Genomic DNA, 27707 nt, shown 5'->3' with positions numbered 1-27707 from the left:
AACCCTTCCCGCCAGGTCAAACTTCCCGCCCCAACCCTGTCAAGGCCGCTGCCAGAGTGGCGCCTCATGCCTTTCGGGGATGGGTCAGAGAGTCGAGCCTCCCTAAACTCCTGCCTGTGGCCCTCAATCTCTCCTAAATTGGGACGCTCTACAGGGGGATCTAGGTGGGGACTACTAGGGTCAGTCTGGTAGGGGTCAGTCATGGAAAAGTCAGTGTGGTTTCTCATACTCACCGCCGGAGTTGGCAAACCACTTGGGTCAGGAGCATCATTGGGCACCCCCACAGGATCAAACGAGCTGGAACCGACATCCTCTGCGTTGCTAGTGGACGTGGGCATACCAGAGGCAAAAGGCATGCGGGGTCGATGTGCTGATCTAGCCGCTGTAATCTTTTCCTCTGGGCTGGTTGAAGCTGTGGTTGGCTGTGCTGGCAGTTGTCTAGCAGCTGTAGTCTTTTCCTCTGGGCTGGGCTGTGCTGGAGTAGCTGATGTCAACGGTGGGTTTGGAACTTGACTCCGGGGAATGGCGCCAACAAACGTAGTGACGATCCCACCACCCAGATCATTTCCTAGGACCACATCAGTTGGGAGACCATCCATGACGGCAACTTCTCGCAACTCTGGTCCAGCTCCCCAGTCCAGGTAGACTCTTGCCATGGGAACCACTTTTTCTGTTCCTTCTGCCAGGGTGACCGTGGCAGTGTGACCCTGCAATACTGCAGCAGGTTCTATAAGGTGGGGGCTCACCACAGTGATTGAGGCCCCAGAGTCTCTTAGGCCTTCTCCCTGCAGGGGTCCCACGTGGACTGGCTGCAGGTGCCTCCACATGTTGTGTAGGGGCTGTTTGGCCATGCAGGTGACTCTCTCCGCAGAGTGCACCTGTCTCTCGCCACACTCCATCGGACTGACTGGAGGGGGAACAGTCTCTGTAGGCTCATCTCCTCTCGTCAAACAAGCGATCCGGGCTCCAGCACTCGGATTTGGGGCACGAGTCTGGGGTGCTTGGGATGCAGGACAGTTCATCCTCAGATGTCCGATTTTCCCACAGCCGTAGCACTTCTTCTCCAGTCGTGGCACCGATGATCTCTGATCAGTTGCAGGGACGCTGCGGTGCGGTTGCTGGCCAAGAGCACCCGGGTTGGAAGATGCTTGTCTTTGGGGGTGATGAGCTGAAGAGGGGGGTCCCCTTGGTGGTACAGTTTGTTGGAGCTGGCTGCTGGCGGGGCGCTTCTGCCCCCGTGGCCGAATTGCCACATATTTGTCGGCTAATTGGGCAGCCATTTTTAAGCTGGGTGGCTCCCGATCTAGCACCCACTCCTTCACTTCTTGGGCGCACCTGCGGTAGAACTGCTCCCTGCAGATCAGATCGATCAGTGCGTCCCATGTAGTGGCTTCCGAATCCTTCACCCACTTCACCACGTACTGCCGCAGCTGGTTGGCGAACTGCTCATGGGTGCTGCTAGGATTCTTGGGCAAGTCTCGGAACTTCTTCCGGTAAGACTCTGGAGTGATGAAGAATCGCTGGAGGAGGGCCTTCGCGACTTCGTCGTAGTTCCCACAGTCCTCCGTCGCCACTCCTTGATAGGCCTCCAAGGCCTCTCCATGCAGAGTGGGCACAAGGTGTCTCACCCACTCTGACTTGGGTAGATCGTGTAGTTTGCAAGTCCTTTCAAAAACTTGTTAATGTCCATCAATGTCCCCATCACTGTCTGCAAACTTGGCAAACTGAACTCGTCCTGATCTGTGTACAACAGCTGACAACGGCTCCCGGGGTACCACGGCCTGTGATGCCCGCTCCGCATGCCACATCCGAATGACAAGCATGCGTTCTTGCTCCGTTGCCCTTTCCCCCAATTCCGCTAGCCGATCTGCTAGGGTATCCGGGCCGCCCCCCCTGGGACGTTGGGATCCTGGCCCTGCTAGGGATTGCTGGGAAACATTGCTGCTGTGAGAGAGGGCGGGGCTTGTGGTTCTCACCGGTTCCTTACGAAGGTCCACTGTTGGGCCGTCCTCTGCGATGCTGACGCCGTCAGTGCTTTCCACCTCCGCCCGATGAGACTCCTCCACGCTCCTGAGCGCCGCCTTCATGACGCCTCTGGACGCGTTGAAAGGGATATCCACACCCTTCCCCTGGCATACGATCTCCAGATCCTCCTTGGACATTCCGCCGAATTCCGCCATCTTGTGCGTTCTCCTGCGCTGCATTCACTCCACTCCTGAGTAACTCGGCTTCTCCAATCGGGGGATGAAAAGCCGCTTGGGATTATCCCACCACTATGCCACCAATTTCTGTGATAGGACGGTACCGTACGAAAGCACTCGCCGCTTTCGCGTCCCGTTGACTGCGCACAGATTGGAAGGTCAAGCCGCACGAGGCCTGACCACATAGGGGATTCCCGCTTCCCGTCAGTAACCGCCTGTTACTGACTCCACCCACTGCGTTGTGGGCGGGTTCTCGCTGCCACCACCAAACTCCTAACCTGCCGTGGCGTTTGGAACCACGGTTCTGCTCTGTATGTGCCGACGCACTGCCTTACCACACCTGTGTGGTGTTGATGAATCCCCTCTAGCCACTTGCTAGGCCTCTACCGGTAGCTGGTGGAAGGCGGAGCTTGGAGACGTCAGGTGCTTCCCTGGACAGCCGGAGAACGGGGCTAGGTTTGGCCTAACCCTGTAGGTCACAAGATGAAGCAGTCTTCTTGAGGCAAAGGTGTTTATTGCTCAAATAACCTTTAAAAAGGCTCCTCCCTATTGCTAGGGGCAACAGCATACAATCAAGATGTTTTCAGCAGAAGAAGATGTTACAATTTCAACTCTGGAGGCACGCAGGTCTCCTTTTTATGTCAGTTTTCCACACAGTACCACAGGGGGGTAAGCCCTCCCTGTCTTCTCCAACCAATCAGGTTATTTTACAAAATACCAATAAATTACATTTTACAAGGATATAAGTGCAATAAAACAATATCCTCCTTCCTGTCACCCAGACAACGTTTGGTATCAGATTAACATTCACTATTGATAAATTTATCACATATCTTCAAAATACAGATGTTTCTGGTCATTCCCATCTCCAGGCAATCCCAGTGTTTAAGATTACAACAGGAATGGCTACAATACAAACAAACGGTCTTCCTTCCTTTATCTTCCATTTAGGGATCGTATATCAAATCGCCTACATGAAACAAGTTCCAAGCCCATAAACCCAGTGATTAGCATCTCTCTCTAAGGAACTTACACATCAAAAGGTATTGTCCTTCACACCTCACTGCTAGGACAGAGCCCTTAGCATGCCCCTTCCTATTTCCAGAGGATAAGAGATGCTTATTCAGACAGCTATAGTAACTGCATTTTTCCTTTAAATACATTTAATTTAAACACGTGTTTCCCTTTAAATATACACCAAGCCTGTCTTGAATATAAAATAGATACAGTTAAACATGCCTTCCTGCAATGGTGCACAGAGCACTGCATATGACATGTTAAAAGTAAAACACATCATTAAACAAACTTTTAAACAGTCCGTAACATGGCGCCGGGCACGAGGGTTAACCCCTTCAGTGCCGCAGACGCCATTACACGTGTGGCTGGCTAGTCTCTCCGGCCACATTTGGTATCAACCTTCGACATGGTGCAATATGCGCAATTCCACTACAGACCGTTGCAGCACCTTATTCTGACCAAATGGAACGGAAATCATCAAACGATAAAGAAGCAGATGATAAAGATTCCAGTAAACGTAAAAAGGTCTCTAGCGTGGTAGCTACAGACAGGCCATTTAAACAAGGGGAGACCCTTTTGGATAAAAGAGTGGCAAGTCCTGACAACAGATGCCAGCCTGCAGGGCTGGGGGGCGGTACTCGGAAGCCTATGATTCCAAGGAAAATGGACCGCAAGGGAAAGTCGCCTGCCAATAAATCTGTTAGAAATAAGAGCCATTTACTTGGCTCTGGTTCAGGCAAAGGACAATCTACAAGGAAGACCAGTCCAGATCCGCTCAGACAATGCGACGGCAGTAGCATACCTCAATCATCAAGGAGGAACTCACAGCAAGAGTCTGATGGAGGAAGTAACTCCCATTCTAAAATGGGCAGAACTCCATCTCTCGGCATTGTCAGCAGTATTTGTCCCGGATGTACTAAACAGGAAAGCGGACTTTCTCAGTCGGCACACCATTCAGGAAACCGAATGGGCACTACACCCTGAAGTATTTCAGACACTGGTGAACAGATGGGTCTACCACAGATAGACCTTATGGCGTCTCGTCTGAACAACAAAGTTCCAAGGTATGGATCGAGAACAAGGGACCCAGGAGCGGTCCTTGTAGACGCACTGTCAGTAGAATGGAGGTTTCAGCTGGCGTATCTGTTCCCGCCAATATCTCTGTTACCCAGAGTAGTGAGAAAGATAAAACAGGCAAAAGGAGCGATCATTCTAATAGCTCCAGCTTGGCCAAGAAGGCATTGGTACACAGATCTGTTGAGAATGTCCGTGGAAGCACCGATACTGCTCCCTCAACGTCCAGATCTGCTAATGCAGGGTCCTTGTTGTCACAGTCATCTGGATCGCCTGTCTTTGACGGCGTGGCTGTTGAAACCTCTATCTTAGAGGCTAAAGGTTTTTCGAAGCAAGTAATCCAAACTATGCTTAGAGCAAGAAAGCCTTCTTCGGCCCGTGTGTATCATAGAATATGGCAAGCCTATATTCACTGGTGTACTGGAAAAAATTTCAATCCGAGATCTTTTAAAGTAGCTTGGATTTTGGATTTCCTTCAGGCAGGATTGGATAAAGGGTTGAAAATTGCTTCCTTGAGGGTTCAAGTCTCAGCACTAACTGTATGGTTTCAGCAGAAGATTGCTGACTTACAGGATGTACGTACATTTTTCCAAGGAGTAGTACATATTCAACCTCCATTTGTTCCTCCTGCAGCTCCCTGGGATTTGAATTTAGTTCTTAAATTTCTCTAGGGTCCTCTGTTTGAACCACTTGAGAGAGCAGATCTTAAGTGGTTAACGGTTAAAGTTCTTTTTTTACTGCCAATGGCGTCAGCCAGAAGAGTGTCAGATTTAGGAGCATTATCATGTAAGTCTCCTTTACTAAGTTTTTTTCCAGACAGAGCAGTTCTCAGAACGAGATCTAGCTATCTTCCAAAGGTGGTATCAAAGTTTCACCTGAATGAAGAGATTGTAGTCCCAGCTTTTCAGGTATCGGGACTATCTGCTGGAGAAGCGTCGCTGGACGTGGTCCGGGCTTTAAGAATCTACATAGATCGTACTAGTGCCATCAGGAAAACAGATTCTCTCTTCATTCTCTACGGATTCCATAGAAGAGTATGACCTGCTAGTAAACAGACGCTGGCGAGATGGCTCCGAATGGTAATATCAGAAGCTTATTCTCATGCAGATCTCCCTATTCCGGCTAATGTCTCTGCACACTCTACACGTAAGGTAGGTCCTTCTTGGGCAGCACAACAAGGTGCTTCAGCAGAACAGATATGTAGGGCAGCCACATGGTCTTCCATAAACACATTCATCAGACATTATGCCTTGGATACTTTTGCCTCTCATGACGCAGACTTCGGGCGAAAGGTCCTCCTGTGCAATCAGGAGCGTCCCCACCACTAAAATGGCTTTGGGAATCCCAATGTTATCCTGTGGATAATCCTGTGGACCCAGCCAGAGAAATATACGTTATGGTAAGAACTTACCGTTGATAACGTGATTTCTCTTATGTCCGCAGGTATCCACAGGGATCCCACCCTGACGCATCTGATTTGAGGATCTAGACAATCACTAAAACCTCTTCCTTCTTGTATGGAAGGGTGTGCATGTGTGTTCTTATCGCCTGTACAGGTCTCTACCTAATGTTCCTGCCTATAATCGCTGTGGAAAGAACTGATCTAACGGAGTCAGTGGGCGGGACTATATGGTGAAGGCCCCAATGCATCCTGGGAGGCCAGAAAGCTCGTGACCGTGTTGGTGCCATTTTCGCTGTCGCTCGACAATATCCCAATGTTATCCTGTGGATACCTGTGGACATAAGAGAAATCACGTTATCAACGGTAAGTTCTTACCATAACGTGTGTATGTATGTATGTATGTATATATATATATATATATATATATATATATATATACATTCACATAAACATTTTGGGTAGGGTTGATGTCTTTTCCGGTTGGATGTATCTGGGCAGAGGGGGAGGCAGAAAAAAACGGGTGAAAGAAACAGGCCATGGAAATCATTTGCAATCCTTATCATAACACTGTCTCTATGGATGGGTCATAAATTAAATCTGCTGCTATAACAATGCCCTCGCTCCTTAGACTCATCAACTTTGTGCTATGTTTGCGCCTTGCTAGAATTCGAACACACCTGAATATCAGACCAATAATTATGATGACTCCCATGATACAAAGGAGAAACTTCCCTACACTCATAATAACATTTTGTGCCCACTCTCCTAACCCTGAGAACCATTTGCGTGGGTTCAACCATGAGACCCAGCTGGTCAGCTCATTACCCACAGCCGTCAGGGTAAGGTTGTGTCTCCTCCGGAACTCCCACTTCAACTGCAAGATATCGTCCATCTTTTGATCGATAATCTCGGTTGGGTCGTCAGTGCTGTTTGTAATATACGTGCAGCACTTCACACCATATTGAGTTGCCAGAGGAACACAGTACCCACCTTTCACGGCTGTGACATAATTCACGACCATCCTGTGCTGGATCAGCTCCATCTTGTAAGCTTGTAGCTCCCTTCCCGTATACCTGAAGGTGTCGGCATACATCTCAGTGATATTATCTATCAGGTTCGATAGCGCATGGATATACCTATAATTTATAATTCCTCTGGCAGTACGGGTGATATCTAATGCGAGAAGGAACTGAATCCCGGTGGAATCGTGGATTAAAACAGAGGCTGCGTGCTCTGCCCTATCTATGAGGTGTCTCTTGATGATGTGTTCATAGTGAGTATGAGTATAAGGAGCCTGAGCACTGCGGTGAACGTCTTTCATTTTATCATGGGTTATGGTCATGACCTCTGGCAGTACTCTCCCAATATAACACAATCCCTCTGAGCTCGGAGTGAGCCACTTGTACGCCTTACTCCCACATATGAAATAGGCATAATCTGGGAGAACAAAGGGGACAAAATGTAACATCACCATATTTGCAAACTTTCCATGTAAAGAAACCAATCCCTAGTTCTCCCATCTGCTCAGTACAAGTATCGGACTGGATGATATGAGCACAATACCCTGACGATACTTTTCCACCCCACATGGTCTTGCTTCCACGTGTATACCGGTACCGAAAATACCTCCCACTGTTGGCTATCTTGCGTACAAGTTCAGAGTCGATAGGTATCCCGTCCGCTCTGTGTGAAAAGGTCATTGTCTGGTTATTCCACGTCACTTCCCAATTTCCTGGTTTTTGGAAATTGGAAATATTAAAACACAATAAGGACCTGTCTACATGATACTGGTGGAGCTTCAAACTAGGGGGCCTAGATATATTGAATTTCTTGTCCACCGGTCTCCCACCCCTTAATTCGAGTACCTCATCTATTGCTAAAGGGTACGGTACTAATCCTGATTTACTCTGTCCTTGAGGTACCTGTGAGCACACCCAGCATTCTGTCTGGTTTAAGACCTTACCCAGTAGTGAGTGGTAATCACTCAACGGATGTCGGTCCATGTCGATATTAATGTTGGACTGGCATCTCCGGATGCACCCATCTTCAACTAGATTCTCACAATTCCTACAAATACAATATTCATCAGACAATAACCCCTCACAGTGCCTCCGAGCTCCCTGACTACCAGAGCGCTTACTGATGCCAGCCTTTACTAAAGTGATGCGCTGATCCTGAGATCCTACAAATTCATACTTGCCATCAGAACCCATTCCAGATCCTTTCTCGACCTCTCTGGGAGCCTCACCAAAACAGATTGTCCTGGTTAAAAACAATATAACTAGCAGAACCCGAAACGCAGTCTCTTGTGATAGATCCATTTCGTTAGGGGAAAGAAGGAAAATAATGAGGATGAGAAAGAGAAAAAGGCAGTGGGAGGTGAAAAAAAGAAAACTGGTACAACAACCGTCTTTGATCTTGTTGCTCTCTGCGCTCAGGTGCCGTTTCAACAGTCCTGCCTCTCAGCTTTCCCGGAACAAACACTCTAGTGATACGAGGTTCTCTTCACCTTGCTCTTTGAACACACAGTTCACTTGGAACACACAGTTACCAAACTACACAATCTCGATAAATGTGAGCAATAAAACTACTTTGTCACGAGTTTTCTCCGGGTCAGCGACCTTCTTGCAGTGGGACGAGTGGACCCAAGTCTCTCTTTCGGCGACCTTTAATGCTGTAGTGCTGGTTAACAAGACTTGGTACGGTCCTTCCCACCTGTCTATGAGGCAACCTGAGCGTAGAAAATTTTGTATCATCACATAATCCCCAGGCTCAATGTCATGATAATTACTGTTCGGTAGGTCAGGAATCACCAGCTTTAGATTTCTTTGTTGATTTCTCAGCTGCCGGCTCATACTAACCAAATATTTCACAGTCACTTCATTATTGCATTTCAAATCATCCTGGGGGTCTATCATTACATGAGGTTGTCGACCAAAAAGAATTTCAAAGGGTGATAAGTTAAGTGGAGACCTGGGAGTGGTTCTGATGCTGTACAACACTAGTGGCAAAGCTTCTGTCCACAGCAATCCAGTTTCAGCGATCACTTTGCTCAGCTTGTTCTTAATAGTGCTGTTCACTCTCTCTACCTTTGCACTTGCCTGTGGTTGGTATGGAGTATGCAGCTTGCTATTAATTCCCATCAGTTTGCACATGACCTGAAAGACTTCACTTGTAAAATGGGTACCCCTATCGCTTTCAATCATACTAGGGATACCATATCTGCACACAAATTCCTGCACGATTTTCTTTGCAGTGAACGTAGCAGTATTTGTGGCAGCGGGGAACGCTTCTACCCAGTTGGAAAATACATCAATACATACTAACACATATTTCAAATTCCTACAGGGTGGTAACTGTATGAAGTCGATTTGTATTACCTGAAAAGGTTCGTCTGTAGGAGGGATATGGGATGGCTCTGTTGGTATTGCCTTACCAATATTCTTCCTCAAGCAAGTAAGACATGTCATTGCTCTCTTACCTGCATGGGAAGAGAATCCTGGCGCACTCCACTTACCCTAGGTGAGTCAGACCATATGCCGCCTCAGCTAGGCTTGGGAGATATACTCTGGGGGCCACTGGCTTACCGTGTCCACCTGTCCAAAGTCCTGGGAACTCCTAACCATACCCCTTCGACTTCCAGACCTCCTTTTCCTGTAGGGAACACAAATTTTCATTGCAATTTTACTGTCGTGTGTTACCAGTTGTGTGAAGTAAACCGTCTCTGGATGAGAGAAGAGAGGGGAATAATAATTAAAAAAAAAAAATGTCAGGATTGGCATTCACCAACAGGTTGTCACACCATCATGCATATCGGTGTCTATACACAGTCTCCTTTCACCAGTATTCTCATTCTCCACCCTTTGTGCATGACCAGGCACACTGCATTAATACTGGTGTCCTTATGCTGGTGAGATATACTGGATTTGGGCAGAACTCTGAAGGACCGAGTAGGCATGTGGCGTTTGAACTGTAATCGGGTCCATGTATTGTACCCTCCTGTCGGTGAAGATAAGAGATGAGGAGGAAACTTTGTATAAAAAATAACATAAAGGTTAGTAACAGATAAGTTTGTAGAGGCAAAGAGGATTTTATAAAATTTGACAACTGGATTTGGCACTGTGGAGAAGTGATTTTCTACATGGTCTACTCCCCTAAAAAAAATTATATGTGTGTTGTTTCTCTCCTGGGACTATCCCAGCCATCAATCCAGTGTCCTATCCATCCTAAGTTCATAGGGAACCCGGTATCTGTGAGATAATTTCCTCTACCTGTGATGGACATGAATCTAGAACAGTGATATGTAACATTAGTCTTTGTGGGTGACTAACATACTTTGCACTTCCTGCGCGGGAGCACATTATATGTATATCATATCTAACAAAGCTCCTGTTAAGTTAATCAGGGGCCATTTCTGCTAGAGAAAGAAGCAAAAGTTTAGAGGCCCCATCTTAACCCCAGCAAGTTTTGTTAAAGGTTAATGTTGCATATATTCCGTTCTTCCCATTAGCCGAATCTGTGTTCTCTATATGGCTCGTGATTCCTTACTATATGTCCCTTGATCCCGTCTATGTGTTTAATAATGTGGCTTGTGTTTTCTGTCTAGGGGTCTATATTGACTATGTGTCCTACTACTCCTACAATCTCTGGCAAAATGCCCTTCCTTCCTACAAGTGTAACATAGTCTTGATCTTTTCCAAACATCAATGGTCTGAGGTTCAGGTAGATGGGACTTTGCTGTAAGAGCCTGTGTATTTTCAGTCCTCAGCCTCTCCTCCTGTTGTTCCCTGCATATAGTGATATTCCTGTGATGCTCCATAGCGCACTCTCTAAGATTATCTACTGTGACCCCTTTCCAATTTGGCAAAGAGGTTTGCACCCTGGCCCTCAATGCCTTATTGAGCCCATCTATTAGCACAGAGACAGCCACCTCCCTGTAATTTGCATCGTTCCCTATATCCGATACCCCAATGTATCTATCCATTATTTGCAACGCCCTATAGAAATATTCAGATGTCATTTCATTTTCTCTCTGCTTTATGGAGAAAATTTTTCTCCACTTGACAGTAGTGGGGAAATACAATCCTAGTTGTATGTTTATTCGTTCCATGTTCTCCTGATTGTGTTCGTCAGTCATAGGACCATCCGACTCTAATTTACAATCTGTAATAAATTTTTGGGTGTCAATATTAGGGGGTAGGCACGCTTTCAAGAATATCCGCCAATCTTTGTTTGCCGGTTCATGGGTATTACCCAGATCTCTGATAAACTTCTGACATCTGGCTAAATGCTTCTGGGGATCGGGGAACTCTGAAATGATTTACCGAAGTTCTGATCTGGACCACGGGCAATACATTGCATTATTCCTGGTGAGGATTACTCCCTGACTATCGGTTCTCCCATTGGGAGTTACTATTTCCAAGACAGGATGTAATCCTACCATTCCATTCCTAATCTACTCACTGTGAGGTGTTGATGTCTCTGTGTAACGGACAGTCTCACACTTACCGATGTCTGTGATCTCACCAGTCCTTTCAGTGGGGGATACTGTTACTGCTCTTACCGGTTGGACAGGGCCCACCTGAATTTCCTGTAAGGCGACTGCCTGGATGAGGGCTGAGAGTGGGATGGATGCATCATTTTCCTCTGACCTATGACCTTGGAGAGAGTTCAAAACAGAATACAACTTGCAAGGGTTAAGGTTAACACATTGATTCTGCACTTTTCTATCATTTACAGATATACCATTGATTGTAGCCACTTCCTCCCCTTCGACCTGTGTCGGTAATGGTGTGTTCATGCCCTCATTCCTGCTAGGTTTGGAACTTGCTTTGCGAGTTTGTTCCTTTTGCACCTTGCCCTCTTGTTGCCACAGATTTAAACAATCATTATATCTGATCCTTTCTTTTCTAGATTTGATCAGACATATTCTAATACCTACATTCTGCAGTACCTCTGGTTCAAAGCTGCCCACCCTAGGGAATGATACCCTATCTTTGTCAGTCATACGTACCCACTCATTGCAAAAAGCCTCCGTGTGTGAACCATATTTCTCACACATAATAAACCGTGCTGACCCTCTCGGCCGCAATTCTGACCTTCTCGTTCCCAACTCTTCAGCCTGAACCCTAGCTACCAAACGCCCACTGCTTGTGCAAGTGGATCCTATCGCGGACTTTTTGCCTATAAACGCAATCCCCAAATGCACAACACAATAGGCGGTGAAAGACACCTAACGCTTTCACTCGCTCCTTCTCCACTGACGTACCACGACTCACTCCAACAGTGACCACCGCGTACCCAGTAAGGCCCTAACTGGCTTCTATTCACTGGAAGTTTTAGGAGTAACTTACCTTTTCCAGTGAATATCTACCGTTGAAGATTTTCCTGAGAGAGACCAGCGAAAACTTCCCTTTTTGACTTCCACAAATCACCCTTGCGTATGCTCTACACAGCGCTAATGATACCGTGATTTTACGCAAAAGCTCGTAAAAGGGGTATCAAGTTGCGCTATGTATCGCACCCACAAACATGCAGTCCAATCACACAGCGTATAGGTACTTGTTACCTATCCGCCCTACGACCACTGGAATCGAATATACAAGCTGCGATTCTCAGCCGGAACGTGATACAAAACCTTTACTTCAATTCACAATTTCTATACTTCTGCACAATGCACAATTCTATATCACGCTCCTCTACAAATCTCCTCACGATTTGCTTAATATCTCTACCTTTATTAACGTGAGTCAGCCGCCTCACGCCACCAAGTCTCTGCTTACTTGGTGTACCCACGGGACTCGAATTTCCGGGGTTCAAATCCACTCACTCCACTTTCAGCTCACACAAATACACAGCGTTTTTCTGTACAGAAAATTTCCACTCTTTCTGATTGGCAGCTTTACCCCAGAGGCACTTACAGTTTAGACAAAAAGTCTTACACTAATCTGCTTTTGAAATCGGATAGTTATGTGCTATTGTATTTAAGGTATACTATCCCACATTTTAATTGAACAAACTATCGTGTAATTTGTACATAGCGTTCGCACTCTTACGCAGCTTTGCGTAAACACGCGACCGTGCGTGCCTTTTACGCTGCGTGCGCTCACCTGTCTTTGACCGGAGCACGTGTACAAAATGTGCGTCCGCAATAATACAACCCACACAATCTCTATAAATGTGAGCAATACAAACTATGGGGGTAATTCCAAGTTGATCGCAGCAGGATTTTTGTTAGCAATTGGGCAAAACCATGTGCACTGTAGGGGAGGCAGATATAACATGTGCAGAAAGAGTTAGATTTGGGTGGGGTGTGTTCAATCTGCAATCTAATTTGCAGTGTAAAAATAAAGCAGCCAGTATTTACACTGCATAGAAACAAAATAACCCACCCAAACCTAACTCTCTCTGCAAATGTTATATCTGTCTCCCCTGCAGTGCACATGGTTTTGCCCAATTGCTATCAAAAATCCTGCTGCGATCAACTTGGAATTACCCCCTATAATCGCTCACTTAACACAACCCACACTTGTTCCGTTTAACCCTTTAACAACTGGGCCAGAACTGCGTTTTGTATTTTTATAATTACTCCCTTAACATACTATATTAAAATTTATCTATATAGCGAACAAATGTATCGATTTCACACAGATCTAAACTGATTTAAAAACCTATACCTTGTGGCAACAATATGTGAGAGGGTATGCAAAGTATAGGTACGCCCTGTGTATGCTTTTTTCGCCAAGAAAAATTACACAGATTTTTTTAAATAGCTTTTTTCCTGTTTACCTCCGGACTCTATTAGCACCTCTGCAGACCAGACAGAGCAGACGCAATCTAACAGCACACAAATAGGGTTCCAAAACATCCAGCAACCAGAAAAAGGTTTAACGTGAAGATGTATTTCCACCCTTTGCTGATAGATTAAAGTCTGCTATGATCTGCTAGCCTGTGAGCATGTGAAAACCGGATCGAGTCCCCAATTGTAAATGCTGATTTACTTACAGGACTAAAAGCAACACTTTAAAAATACACACAATACACTTTAAAATGGAGCAGCTGCGGCCGTTGTAATCAATTCTTAGCCTACGTACTTTTTACACAGCGTACAAAGCCCCGTACCGTGTACGCACTTTGCGTACAAATGCAGCGATGGATGTACAAAGTACACGCGGTGCATCACACACAAAGACACGCCGTGAGCACTTTGCAGCTACACGTGTGGCTGAGATACACTTACAAATCTAGCAGAGAAAGAGACACAACACAATTTGTATTTAAGAAGTTGGGATCCAACCCGCCAACATATAATTGATAAAAAGGGGGTTACAACAAATATACAATTACAATAAGAGAAAAGAGGCTACAATACAATGGTACATACGTTTGGTTTCGCCAGCGCCACACTGTCCCGGTGCTCAGATCAATCAGGCATGATAACCCTTCAGAGAGAGAGATTACCGACCGGCTAGGTAGCTTGGCTTTTTATACAGTTGATCAAAACATAATACAATAGACACTGTATGCTCTTCTTCCATTGGTTCGGGGGTGGGACATATCCTGTGCACCGGGGATCATTGGTCAGCTCAAGCGGTGGGCGATGGCTAAGACTTGAGATGTGATTTGTGTTGTTTGCATCTGAGTTCCCGCCCCATGACCAGTTAAACCCCTCACATTAATCATACATAAATCTGGTATTATTAGTAACTTATTGTTGTAATATGTGACAATATTCTTATACCCACCAGATTGTTTATGTGACTCTGAACAATATGAACCCACACATGATATGATTTTCCATTTCCATCCTCAAGATATACACATATCCATATATATATATATATATATATATATATATATACATACATTTTCCTGTTATTACAATTTGTTAGGGAACATATCTATCTATCTATCTATCTATCTATCTATATATATATATATATATATATACATACACACACACACACACACACATTTCCAAGAGTTCAGACCATGACTGTTATTACCTTCGCTATCTAAATTTCTGGTTTGTAATTTGTCAGCTATTGCTATAATTGAGTTCTCTTCAGATAAACTAGGTTCCTGGGTATTGTCTTTTTGTTTGTCCTGTCTTCAGATAAGACAATGACAATCCAGTATTTATTGTCTTCGACAGATACTAGACAACTCTAGAACAATGGGGGTAACCAAAGGTATTTGCCTTCTTCATAGGATTTCAAAGCTTTGCGTAAACAAGGCCGTCTGGTACATTGTATTAAAGTTTCTAGGAGGATAATTTATGTGTGAACCATCTTCTTGCTATTAGAAGAATGAGCAGACAGTGGGTGATTTATGCATTATATGGATTAAATATATGATATGTCTTTGTGGCTTTTCCATGCGAGTACAAATGCTACCGTAATTACTCATACCACGCGCTAACACGCATGACCGCGTGAGTGATCATACGCAATTTGCGAATATGTGCACGCACGGCAGAATAAGGACGCGCATGGAGGCCATCTGTGTGGTGTTTGTATGTGATGTGTGTACTGTAATATTTTCCGACTTCGACAAGTGACTGTGTGACCAGTGGCTGTATAATGTACAGTGACTGTGTGATCTGTGTCTGTATAACGTTCAGTGACTGTGTGATCTGTGTCTGTATAACGTTCAGTGACTGTGTGATCTGTGGCTGTATAACGTACAGTGACTGTGTAATCTGTGGCTGTATAATGTACAGTGACTGTGTGACCTGTGGCTGTATAATGTACAGTGACTGTGTGACCTGTGGCTGTATAACGTACAGTGACTGTGTGATCTGTGGCTGTATAATGTACAGTGACTGTGTGATCTGTGGCTGTATAACGTACAGTGACTGTGTGATCTGTGTCTGTCTAACGTACAGTGACTGTGTGATCTGTGTCTGTCTAACGTACAGTGACTGTGTGATCTGTGTCTGTCTAACGTACAGTGACTGTGTGATCTGTGGCTGTATAATGTACAGTGACTGTGTGACCTGTGTATAATGTACAGTGACTGTATGATCTGTGGCTGTCTAACGTACAGTGACTGTGTGATCTGTGTCTGTATAACGTACAGTGACTGTGTGACCTGTGTATAATGTACTGTGATTGTGTGATCTCTGGCTGTATAACGTACAGTGACTGTGTGACCTGTGTCTGTATAACGTACAGTGACTGTGTGATCTGTGGCTGTGTAACGTACAGTGACTGTGTGATCTGTGTCTGTGTAACGTACAGTGACTGTGTGATCTGTGTCCGTGTAACGTACAGTGACTGTGTGATTTGTGGCTGTATAACGTACGATGACTGTGTGACCTATGTCTGTATAACGTACAGTGACTGTGTGACCTGTGGCTGTGTAACGTACAGTGACTGTGTGATCTGTGGCTGTATAACGTACAGTGATTGTGTGATCTGTGGCTGTATAATGTACAGTGACTGTGTGATCTGTGTCTGTATAATATACAGTGACTGTGTGATTTGTGGCTGTATAACGTACACTGACTGTGTGACCTGTGTCTGTATAACGTACAGTGACTGTGTGATCTGTGTCTGTATAACGTACAGTGACTGTGTGATCTGTGTCTGTATAACGTACAGTGACTGTGTGATCTGTGGCTGTATAATGTACAGTGACTGTGTGACCTGTGTATAATGTACAGTGACTGTGTGACCTGTGTCTGTATAACGTACAGTGACTGTGTGATCTGTGGCTGTATAACGTAAAGTGACTGTATGATCTGTGGCTGTGTAACGTACAGTGACTGTGTGATCTGTGGTTATATAATGTACAGTGACTGTATGATCTGTGGCTGTATAATGTACAGTGACTGTGTGATCTGTGGTTATATAATGTACAGTGACTGTGTGATCTGTGGCTGTGTAACGTACAGTGACTGTGATCTCTGGCTGTGTAATGTACGGTGATGGCATTATATGTGTGTAGGTGGCTGTATAATGTACGGTGATTGTGTTATATGTGTGTAGATGGCTGTATAATGTACGGTGATGGCATTATACAGTATGTGTGTAGGTGGCTGTATAATGTACAGTGATGGTGTTATATGTGTGTAGGTGGCTGTATAATGTACGGTGATGGCGTTATATGTGTGTAGGTGGCTGTATAATGTACGGTGATGGCGTTATATGTGTGTAGGTGGCTGTATAATGTACGGTGATGGCATTGTATGTGTGTAGGTGGTTGTGTAATGTATGGTGATAGTGTTATATGTGTGTAGGTGGTTGTGCAATGTACGGTGATGGCGTTATATGTGTATAGGTGGCTGTATAATGTACGGTGATGGCGTTATATGTGTGTAGGTGGCTGTATAATGTACTGTGATGGCATTGTGTGTGTGTGTGTGTGTGTGTGTGTGTGTGTAGGTATCTGTATAATGTACGGTGATGGCATTGTGTGTGTGTGTGTGTGTGTAGGTGGCTGTATAATGTACGGTGATGGCATTATATGTGTGTAGGTGGCTGTATAATGTACGGTGATTGAATTATATGTGTGTAGGTGGCTGTATAATGTACGGTGATGGCATTATATGTGTGTAGGTGGCTGTATAATGTACGGTGATGGCGTTATATGTGTGTAGGTGGCTGTATAATGTACGGTGATGGCGTTATATGTGTGTAGGTGGCTGTATAATGTACGGTGATGGCGTTATATGTGTGTAGGTGGCTGTATAATGTACGGTGATGGCATTGTATGTGTGTAGGTGGTTGTGTAATGTACGGTGATAGTGTTATATGTGTGTAGGTGGTTGTGTAATGTACAGTGATGGCGTTATATGTGTGTAGGTGGTTGTGTAATGTACGGTGATAGTGTTATATGTGTGTAGGTGGTTGTGTAATGTACAGTGATGGCGTTATATGTGTGTAGGTGGCTGTATAATGTACGGTGATGGCATTGTGTGTGTGTGTGTGTGTGTGTGTGTGTGTGTGTGTGTGTGTGTGTGTAGGTATCTGTATAATGTACGGTGATGGCATTGTGTGTGTGTAGGTGGCTGTATAATGTACGGTGATGGCATTATATGTGTGTAGGTGGCTGTATAATGTACGGTGATTGAATTATATGTGTGTAGGTGGCTGTATAATGTACGGTGATGGCATTATATGTGTGTAGGTGGCTGTATAATGTACGGTGATGGCGTTATATGTGTGTAGGTGGCTGTATAATGTACGGTGATGGCATTGTGTGTGTGTGTGTAGGTATCTGTATAACGTACGGTGATGGAGTTATATGTGTGTAGGTGGCTGTATAATGTACGGTGATGGCGTTATGTGTGTGTAGGTGGCTGTATAATGTACGGTGATGGCGTTATGTGTGTGTGTAGGTGGCTGTATAATGTACGGTGATGGCATTATATGTGTGTAGGTGGCTGTATAATGTACGGTGATGGCATTGTGTGTGTGTGTGTAGGTATCTGTATAATGTACGGTGATGGCGTTATATGTGTGTAGGTGGCTGTATAATGGCCCTCATTCCGAGTTGTTCGCTCGGTAAAAATCTTCGCATCGCAGCGATTTTCCGCTTAATGCGCATGCGCAATGTCCGCACTGCGACTGCGCCAAGTAAATTTGCTATGCACTTAGTAATTTTACTCACGGCTTTTTCATCGGTCTGGCGATCGTAATGTGATTGACAGGAAATGGGTGTTACTGGGCGGAAACAGGCCGTTTTATGGGCGTGTGGGAAAAAACGCTACCGTTTCCGGAAAAAACGCAGGAGTGGCCGGAGAAACGGAGGAGTGTCTGGGCGAACGCTGGGAGTGTTTGTGACGTCAAACCAGGAACGACAAGCACTGAACTGATCGCAGATGCCGAGTAAGTCTGAAGTTACTCAGAAACTGCTACGAGGTGTGTAATCGCAATATTGCGAATACTTCGTTCGCAATTTTAAGATGCTAAGATTCACTCCCAGTAGGCGGCGGCTTAGCGTGAGCAACTCTGCTAAAATCGCCTTGCGAGCGAACAACTCGGAATGACCTCCAATGTACGGTGATGGCGTTATGTGTGTGTAGGTGGCTGTATAATGTACGGTGATGGCGTTATGTGTGTGTAGGTGGCTGTATAATGTACGGTGATGGCATTGTGTGTGTGTGTAGGTTGTTAGACGTCTTACTACTTTCAGTCTTTATGATAATTATCTCTATGGTTACAATAAATAAATGTCTCTTCTTTAGGATCAGTCACCCGACCTGTTCCTCGTCCACGTAAGAGGCCCCCTTTATTAACGCAGAGCTCAGGAGATGCCGCGGAGCTGCCGCCTGTACCGCGTCCCAGGAGTCAGCTGGTTCAGGTATTTCTACCAAACCATCAGAGAGATAATGAAATGTCACATATAAGATAATCCGCAGCGGTATATACTCGTTATTACAGGTGGCCTCATGGCAGACACTCTATCAGTCTTATCACTGTGAAACACCTCCGCTATTCTGGGTGCATAAGTCAGCACACCCCTAGTGTAATACTATGTGGAAGGACCCCGTGGTTTCATTACAGTATGGAGTCTCTTCCTAACGTTGCCCGGCAGATGCAGGAAGTTCCGCCCTATAAACGCCTCATTATACTCCGCCCGGCAGACGCAGGAAGTTCCGCCCTATAAACGCCTCATTATACCCCGCCCGGCAGACGCAGGAAGTTCCGCCCTATAAACGCCTCATTATACCCCGCCCGGCAGACGCAGGAAGTTCCGCCCTATAAACGCCTCATTATACCTCGCCCGGCAGACGCAGGAAGTTCTGCCCTATAAACGCCTCATTATACCCCGCCCGGCAGACGCAGGAAGTTCTGCCCTATAAACGCCTCATTATACCCCGCCCGGCAGACGCAGGAAGTTCTGCCCTATAAACGCCTCATTATACCCCGCCCGGCAGACGCAGGAAGTTCTGCCCTATAAACGCCTCATTATACCCCGCTCGGCAGACGCAGGAAGTTCCATCCTATAAACGCCTCATTATACCCCGCCAGGCAGACGCAGGAAGTTCTGCCCTATAAACGCCTTATTATACCGCGCCCGGCAGACGCAGGAAGTTCCGCCCTATAAATGCCTCATTATACCCCGCCCGGCAGACGCAGGAAGTTCTGCCCTATAAACGCCTCACCATACCCCGCCCGGCAGACGCAGGAAGTTCTGCCCTATAAACGCCTCATTATACCCCTCTCAGCAGATGCAGGAAGTTTTGCCCTATAAATGCCTCATTATACCCCTCCCAGCAGATGCAGGAAGTTCTGCCCTATAAATGCCTCATTATACCCCGCCCGGCAGACGCAGGAAGTTCTGCCCTATAAACGCCTCATTATACCCCGCCTGGCAGATGCAGGAAGTTCTGCCCTATAAACGCCTCACCATACCCCGCCCGGCAGACGCAGGAAGTTCTGCCCTATAAACGCCTCATTATACCCCTCCCCGCAGATGCAGGAAGTTCTGCCCTATAAATGCCTCATTATACCCCTCCCCGCAGATGCAGGAAGTTCTGCCCTATAAATGCCTCATTATACCACGCCCGGCAGACGCAGGAAGTTCCGCCCTATAAACGCCTCATTATACCCCGCACGGCAGACGCAGGAAGTTCCGTCCTATAAACGCCTCATTATACCCCGCCCGGCAGACGCAGGAAGTTCTGCCCTATAAACGCCTCATTATACCGCGCCCGGCAGACGCAGGAAGTTCTGCCCTATAAACGCCTCATTATACCCCGCCCAGCAGACGCAGGAAGTTTTGCCCTATAAACGCCTCACCATACCCCGCCCGGCAGACGCAGGAAGTTCTGCCCTATAAACGCCTCATTATACCCCTCCCGGCAGATGCAGGAAGTTCTGCCCTATAAATGCCTCATTATACCCCGCCCGGCAGACGCAGGAAGTTCTGCCCTATAAACGCCTCATTATACCCCGCTCGGCAGACGCAGGAAGTTCCGCTCTATAAACGCCTCATTATACCCTGCCCGGCAGACGCAGGAAGTTCCGCCCTATAAACGCCTCATTATACCCTGCCCGGCAGACGCAGGAAGTTCCGCCTTATAAACGCCTCATTATACCCCGCTCGGCAGACGCAGGAAGTTCCGCCCTATAAATGCCTCATTATACCCCGCCCGGCAGACGCAGGAAGTTCTGCCCTATAAACGCCTCACCATACCCCGCCCGGCAGACGCAGGAAGTTCTGCCCTATAAACGCCTCACCATACCCCGCCCGGCAGACGCAGGAAGTTCTGCTCTATAAACGCCTCATTATACCCCGCCCGGCAGATGCAGGAAGTTCTGCCCTATAAACGCCTCATTATACCCCGCCCGGCAGACGCAGGAAGTTCTGCCCTATAAACGCCTCATTATACCCCGCCCGGCAGACGCAGGACGTTCTGCCCTATAAACGCCTCATTATACACCGCCCAGCAGACGCAGGAAGATCTGCCCTATAAACGCCTAATTATACCCCGCCCGGCAGACGCAGGAAGTTCCACCCTATAAACGCCTAATTATACCCCGCCCGGCAGACGCAGGAAGTTCTGCCCTATAAACGCCTCATTATACACCGCCCGGCAGATGCAGGAAGTTCTGCCCTATAAAAGCCTCATTATACCCTGCCCGGCAGACGCAGGAAGTTCTTCCCTATAAAAGCCTCATTATACCCCGCTCGGCAGACGCAGGAAGTTCCGCCCTATAAACGCCTCATTATACCCTGCCCGGCAGACGCAGGAAGTTCCGCCTTATAAACGCCTCATTATACCCCGCCCGGCAGACGCAGGAAGTTCTGCCCTATAAACGCCTCACCATACCCCGCCCGGCAGACGCAGGAAATTCTGCTCTATAAACGCCTCATTATACCCCGCCCGGCAGATGCAGGAAGTTCTGCCCTATAAACGCCTCATTATACCCCGCCCGGCAGACGCAGGAAGTTCTGATCTATAAACGCCTCATTATACCCCGCCCGGCAGACGCAGGAAGTTCTGCCCTATAAACGCCTCATTATACACCGCCCGGCAGACGCAGGAAGTTCTGCCCTATAAACGCCTAATTATACCCCGCCCGGCAGACGCAGGAAGTTCCACCCTATAAACGCCTAATTATACCCCGCCCGGCAGACGCAGGAAGTTCTGCCCTATAAACGCCTCATTATACACCGCCCGGCAGATGCAGGAAGTTCTGCCCTATAAAAGCCTCATTATACCCTGCCCGGCAGACGCAGGAAGTTCTTCCCTATAAAAGCCTCATTATACCCCGCCCGGCAGACTCAGGAAGTTCTGCCGTATAAACGCCTCATTATACCGCGCCCGGCAGACGCAGGAAGTTCTGCCCTATAAACGCCTCATTATACCCCGCCCGGCAGACGCAGGAAGTTCCGCCCTATAAACGCCTCATTATACCCCGCCCGGCAGACGCAGATAGTTCTGCCCTATAAACGCCTCACCATACCCCGCCCGGCAGACGCAGGAAGTTCTGCCCTATAAACGCCTCATTATACCCCTCCCCGCAGATGCAGGAAGTTCTGCATTATAAATGCCTCATTATACCCCGCCCAGCAGACGCAGGAAGTTCTGCCCTATAAACGCCTCATTATACCCCGCACGGCAGACGCAGGAAGTTCCGTCCTATAAACGCCTCATTATACCCCGCCAGGCAGACGCAGGAAGTTCTGCCCTATAAACGCCTTATTATACCGCGCCCGGCAGACGCAGGAAGTTCCGCCCTATAAATGCCTTATTATACCCCGCCCGGCAGACGCAGGAAGTTCTGCCCTATAAACGCCTCATTATACCCCGCCTGGCAGACGCAGGAAGTTCTGCCCTATAAACGCCTCATTATACCCCTCCCCGCAGATGCAGGAAGTTCTGCCCTATAAATGCCTCATTATACCTCGCCCGGCAGACGCAGGAAGTTCCGCCCTATAAACGCCTCATTATACCCCGCCCGGCAGACGCAGGAAGTTCTGCCCTATAAACGCCTCATTATACCGCGCCCGGCAGACGCAGGAAGTTCTGCCCTATAAACGCCTCATTATACCCCGCCCGGCAGATGCAGGAAGTTCTGCCCTATAAACGCCTCACCATACCCCGCCCGGCAGACGCAGGAAGTTCTGCCCTATAAACGCCTCATTATACCCCTCCCGGCAGATGCAGGAAGTTCTGCCCTATAAATGCCTCATTATACCCCGCCCGGCAGACGCAGGAAGTTCTGCCCTATAAACGCCTCATTATACCCCGCCCGGCAGACGCAGGAAGTTCTGCCCTATAAACGCCTCATTATACCCCGCTCGGCAGACGCAGGAAGTTCCGCCCTATAAACGCCTCATTATACCCTGCCCGGCAGACGCAGGAAGTTCCGCCCTATAAACGCTTCATTATACCCTGCCCGGCAGACGCAGGAAGTTCCGCCCTATAAATGCCTCATTATACCCCGCTCGGCAGACGCAGGAAGTTCCGCCCTATAAATGCCTCATTATACCCCGCCCGGCAGACGCAGGAAGTTCTGCCCTATAAACGCCTCATTATACCCTGCCCGGCAGACGCAGGAAGTTCCGCCCTATAAACGCCTCATTATACTTTGCCCGGCAGACGCAGGAAGTTCCGCCCTATAAACGCCTCATTATACCCCGCCCGGCAGACGCAGGAAGTTCCGCCCTATAAACGCCTCATTATACCCCGCCCGGCAGACGCAGGAAGTTCTGCCCTATAAACGCCCCATTATACCCCGCATAAGACATATCCTACATATCTCCCACATAACACTGGAATAACCACAGACAGCAGAGTCAGTAACAATATTAGGGGATGAAGCGATAAGGAAATATTGGGGTGTATAACAGATGGCAACAACTGCACCCCACTTCTATACCCGACTATTCATGGCGTACAACTCCCCCTCATCTTTACATGCTGGACCCATCCGGAAGATGGCGTCACCGTACCTAGTAGGGAAGACAGTAGGATGAGGAGAGCTGCTACTGTACAAGCCACCGCGGGTTCTGTATGATAAGCCTGCTGACAGAATGCCGGCTCTCAGGATCCCGGCAGCCGCAATATCAGCAGCGAGCACCCGACAGCCTGCATTTCTGCTGCGGGTACACTGGGCTCCACAGGGAAAAACATAGCAGCTGAGGGTTCAAGTTCTGGGGGTTACTTACCCCCCAGTGGGACTGTAGCAACAGGGGTGCAATATGACCCGCCTTGGGCTACCTTCTCCACGCTATTAAATACGCTGGTAACTAGACTAACGCTCCCTATGGGACCTCCTGTGCCAGTACAACCGCTTATGGTCCCCGCGGTTGACCCGCCGTGGGCAGATCAGCTGTCCAGTTACAGCAATTGAACCAATCACTGACTACTCAGAAGTCTTACCCTCACCCGCCTAAGACCAAGGGGTCCTCTAAGCGGGCAATTACTTCCTCACAATCCACCAACGTCCCAGACGCCTCATCTGATGAGGATGGCGTTTATACGAACCCCACAGATTCTGATCCTGATGGTTCTGATGGGGAAGTTGTTTCGCAGGTGGATGTTCCTGACTTGTTAGAGGCTATCAGGCTCATTATTCAGGTTGATGATGAACCGGAGCCTGATACTTTCCCTAAGAAACCGGACAGGTTTAAACGTCAGAAGGTGGTTAAACAAGTTTTACCTCAATCTGAACATTTAGTTGACATACGTCAGGAGTCCTGGGAAAATCCAGGAAAGAAATTCACGCCTCACAAGAAGATGCTGGCTCGCTACCCTCTCGCTGCGTAGATTAGTAAAAATTGGGAAATTCCCCCTGCCAGTGGATTCGCAAGTGGCGCGGCTGGTAGTATCCTCAGCTCTGCCTGTAACTACTGTCACGTCCTTGAGAGATCCGACGGACAAGCGTGTGGAGGGTTGTTTGAAGGCAATCTACACCCTAAACGGTGCGGTGCATAGGCCCACTATTGCAGCGACAGAAGCGGTGGAAGCGTGGGCTCAGGAGCTGGAGGTGGAGTTGCCTTCCAATACTTCTGATCATGCTAGACAATGCCTGTCGTATATTGTTACAGAGTCTCATTACATTAAAGAGGCGGCTTCTGATGCCGGTATTCTGGCAGCCAAGGCTTCTACTACATCCATTTTGGCTCGCCGAATTCTCTGGTACGGTCCTGGTCTGTGGACATGGACTCGAAGAAATTCCCCGTCAAAGGAGACATTCTTTTCGGAGAAAACCTCAACAAGATAGTGGCTGACTTAGCATCTGCTAAAACAGCGTGTCTACCTGGTACTGCTCCTTCTGTACTTCCATTCATCCTTCAGGGAAAGCAAAAGGTCTGGCGTACCCAAAACAGGTTTGCACTTCCAAACCCAATAAGCCCAAACCCAAATGAGCCTGGGCTGCCCTTTGATAAAGCTGCAGTGCCTGCAGCGAAACGCGTCAGGAGGAGGCTATTTGAGTCGACAACCACGTTAAATTTTACTGCTGTATCACACCCGGACCAATTACTGGACTTTGCCATCTGCAGAAAAAGTGAGACAAATCTTTTACAACTGGAAACACCATCAACCCTTTCCTTCATAAATAGGACAACGTGCTACACCGAGGATCACAAACCTGGCTGGTTTTGAGTAAAAACATCAGAGACACTCTTAAGGGACTACACCTCTAGCGGTTTTCGGGTAAAGTGTATTGGTGAGACTGCGCTGTCAGTCTGTCTCCATCTGCTGTATAATCCAGTTTAATTAATAGGAACGGAAGTTATTGTGATAGGCAGTTATAGTGTCTGACCCATATTTATTGTTTTTATTGCTATGAATTGTCCTTGGATTTTTGGATCCAATTTTTAATGAGGCCTAATTTTATGTTTTATTAAATGTGAATTTCTTATCACTCAATCCTTCTCATTATAATCTTTACTCCGCATTTCAATTAGCACTGCTATTGTCCTTTGTGGTTTCTTTTTTTGGGCTGCCCGTCAGCCTGCTTCCAAAACTGACAAGCCTGCCGCATGACGGGGCAGGCCTCCCTCTGGGGGATCCCAGAGTGGGGGGCCGACTTCTAGGGTTTACCCAGGAATGGTTGAAGAGCACTTCCGATGCCTGGGTAGGGAAGTCGACACTTGAGTTTACGCCGTATCCTTCAAGAATCGTCCCCCTCATTGATTTTGCCTGACAGACATCCCTTCGGATCAGGTGAAGGCAAAAACTCTTAATTCATTAATACAATCCCTCCTGGAAACAGGAGTGGTAGTACAGGTGCCTCTGGCTTAGAGAGGCAAGGGGGTACTATTCACCGCTGTTCCTAGTCCTGAAACCGAATGGGTCTTCCCGGCCCATTCTCAACCTCAAGTCCTTGAACAAATTTGTGAAGGTCTCCCAAGTTTTGTATGGAAACTCTTCGCTCTATTTTTCTGGCCTTGGAGCCTGGGGACTATATGGTCTCACTGGACATACAGGATGCTTACCTGCATATTCCCATTGCAGTGTCGCATCAGCAGTACCTGAGGTTTGCGGTTGGCAACCTCCATTACCAATTTGGGGCGTTACCTTTTGGTTTGACCACGGCTCCGTGAGTCTTCACCAAGGTCATGGCGGTAATGACGGCTGTACTCTGCCGTCAAGGGGTCAGGATCCTACCGTACTTGGATGACTTGTTGATCCTGGCAAATTCCCCAGAAATTCTCCTACGCAATCTGGCTCTGACTATCCAGTTTCTGCAAGCCCACGGGTGGCTCATCAACTGGAAGAAATCCAGTTGAAATCCTGGGTTGTTGGACACTCACAACCAGCGGTTGTTCTTGTATCAGGAGAAAGTCCTGGAGCTTCAGGACAGGATTCGATGCTTCATATCTCGTCCGCAAGTGTCGATACATTCGGCAATGCAAGTGCTAGGTCTCATGGTGTCGGCTTTCGACATGGTGGAGTACGCTCAATTCCATTCCCGCCCTATCCAGAGGTTGATTCTTGCCAAGTGGGGCGGCCTGCCTCAACGGATCAGGTCTCAAATGATCTCATTGTCTCCAGAGGTCCGTCTGTCACTGAGCTGATGGCTTCAGGACCAACGATTGAGCAGGGGTCGTCCCTTCTGGATCTCCAACTGGGTCCTTCTGACGACGGACGCCAGTCTGAGGGGTTGGGGCGCGGTGTTGGAGCAACACTCCCTTCAGGGTCGGTGACCAAGGAGGAGTCTCTCCTCCCGATAAAGATTCTGGAATTGCGGGCGGTGTTCAACTCATTGAACTTGGCCCAGCATTTAATACAGAGCAGACCTGTTCAAGTACAATCGGACAACACCACCACGGTGGCGTACATCAATCATCAAGGCGGCACTCGAAGCCGCATGGCATTGAGGGAAGTATCACGGATTCTTCAGTGGGCGGAACGCCATCTGCAAGCCATATCGGCAGTGTTCATTCCGGGGGTCCAAAACTGGGAAGCGGACTTTCTCAGTCGTCAAGACGTACACGCCAGAGAGTGGAGCCTCCATCCAACAGTGTATCAACTCCTCGTGGACAAGTGGGGCCTTCCAGATGTGGACCTGATGGCATCTCGACACAATCACAAGGTTCCGGTCTTCGGAGCAAGGACAAGGGATCCTCAAGCAGCGTTCGTGGAAGCACTGGCAATTCCATGGAACTTTCGGCTGCCGTACATGTTCCCTCCAGTGTCACTCCTGCCCAGAGTAATAAGGAAGTTCAAGCAAGAAGGAGGAATCCTACTTCTGATCGCTCCAGCGTGGCCCAGACGGCATTGGTTCTCAGACCTTCAGGGTCTCTTGATAGAGCGTACCCTTCTACTTCCGCAGCACCCAGATCTCCTTGTTCATGGCCCCTGTGTATATCAGGATTTAGCCCAATTGGCTTTGACGGCGTGGCTCTTGAAGCTTCCGTCTTAAGGGCCAAAAGATTTTCTGAGGCGGTCATTCAAACCATGTTGAAGGCCCGAAAACCGGCTTCTGCTCGGATTTATCATAGGGTCTGGAATTCTTACTTTGCTTGGTGCGCATCTAACAATAATGATGCTTATAAGTTTAGTACGGCCAAACTTTTGCCCTTTCTACAACCAGGCCTGG

The 27707-nt window shown here is 47.5% G+C and overlaps 1 protein-coding gene across 1 annotated transcript in view; it reads left to right on the top strand.

Moving 5' to 3' along the window:
- LOC134932220 (myosin-IIIb-like) overlaps positions 1-27707 on the top strand; it is a 374352-nt gene that overhangs the window by 242205 nt on the left and 104440 nt on the right. Inside the window, exon 13 of the mRNA XM_063926445.1 lies at positions 18887-19002. Coding sequence (XP_063782515.1) covers positions 18887-19002 — 116 coding nt within the window. The remainder of the gene's footprint in view (positions 1-18886; positions 19003-27707) is intronic.

This window comes from Pseudophryne corroboree, chromosome 1 (assembly GCF_028390025.1).
Source record: "Pseudophryne corroboree isolate aPseCor3 chromosome 1, aPseCor3.hap2, whole genome shotgun sequence".
In the NCBI taxonomy this organism is placed as follows: domain Eukaryota; kingdom Metazoa; phylum Chordata; class Amphibia; order Anura; family Myobatrachidae; genus Pseudophryne; species Pseudophryne corroboree.
Note: the sequence above shows the minus strand (reverse complement) of the source record. Positions and strands in the feature narration are given on the sequence as shown.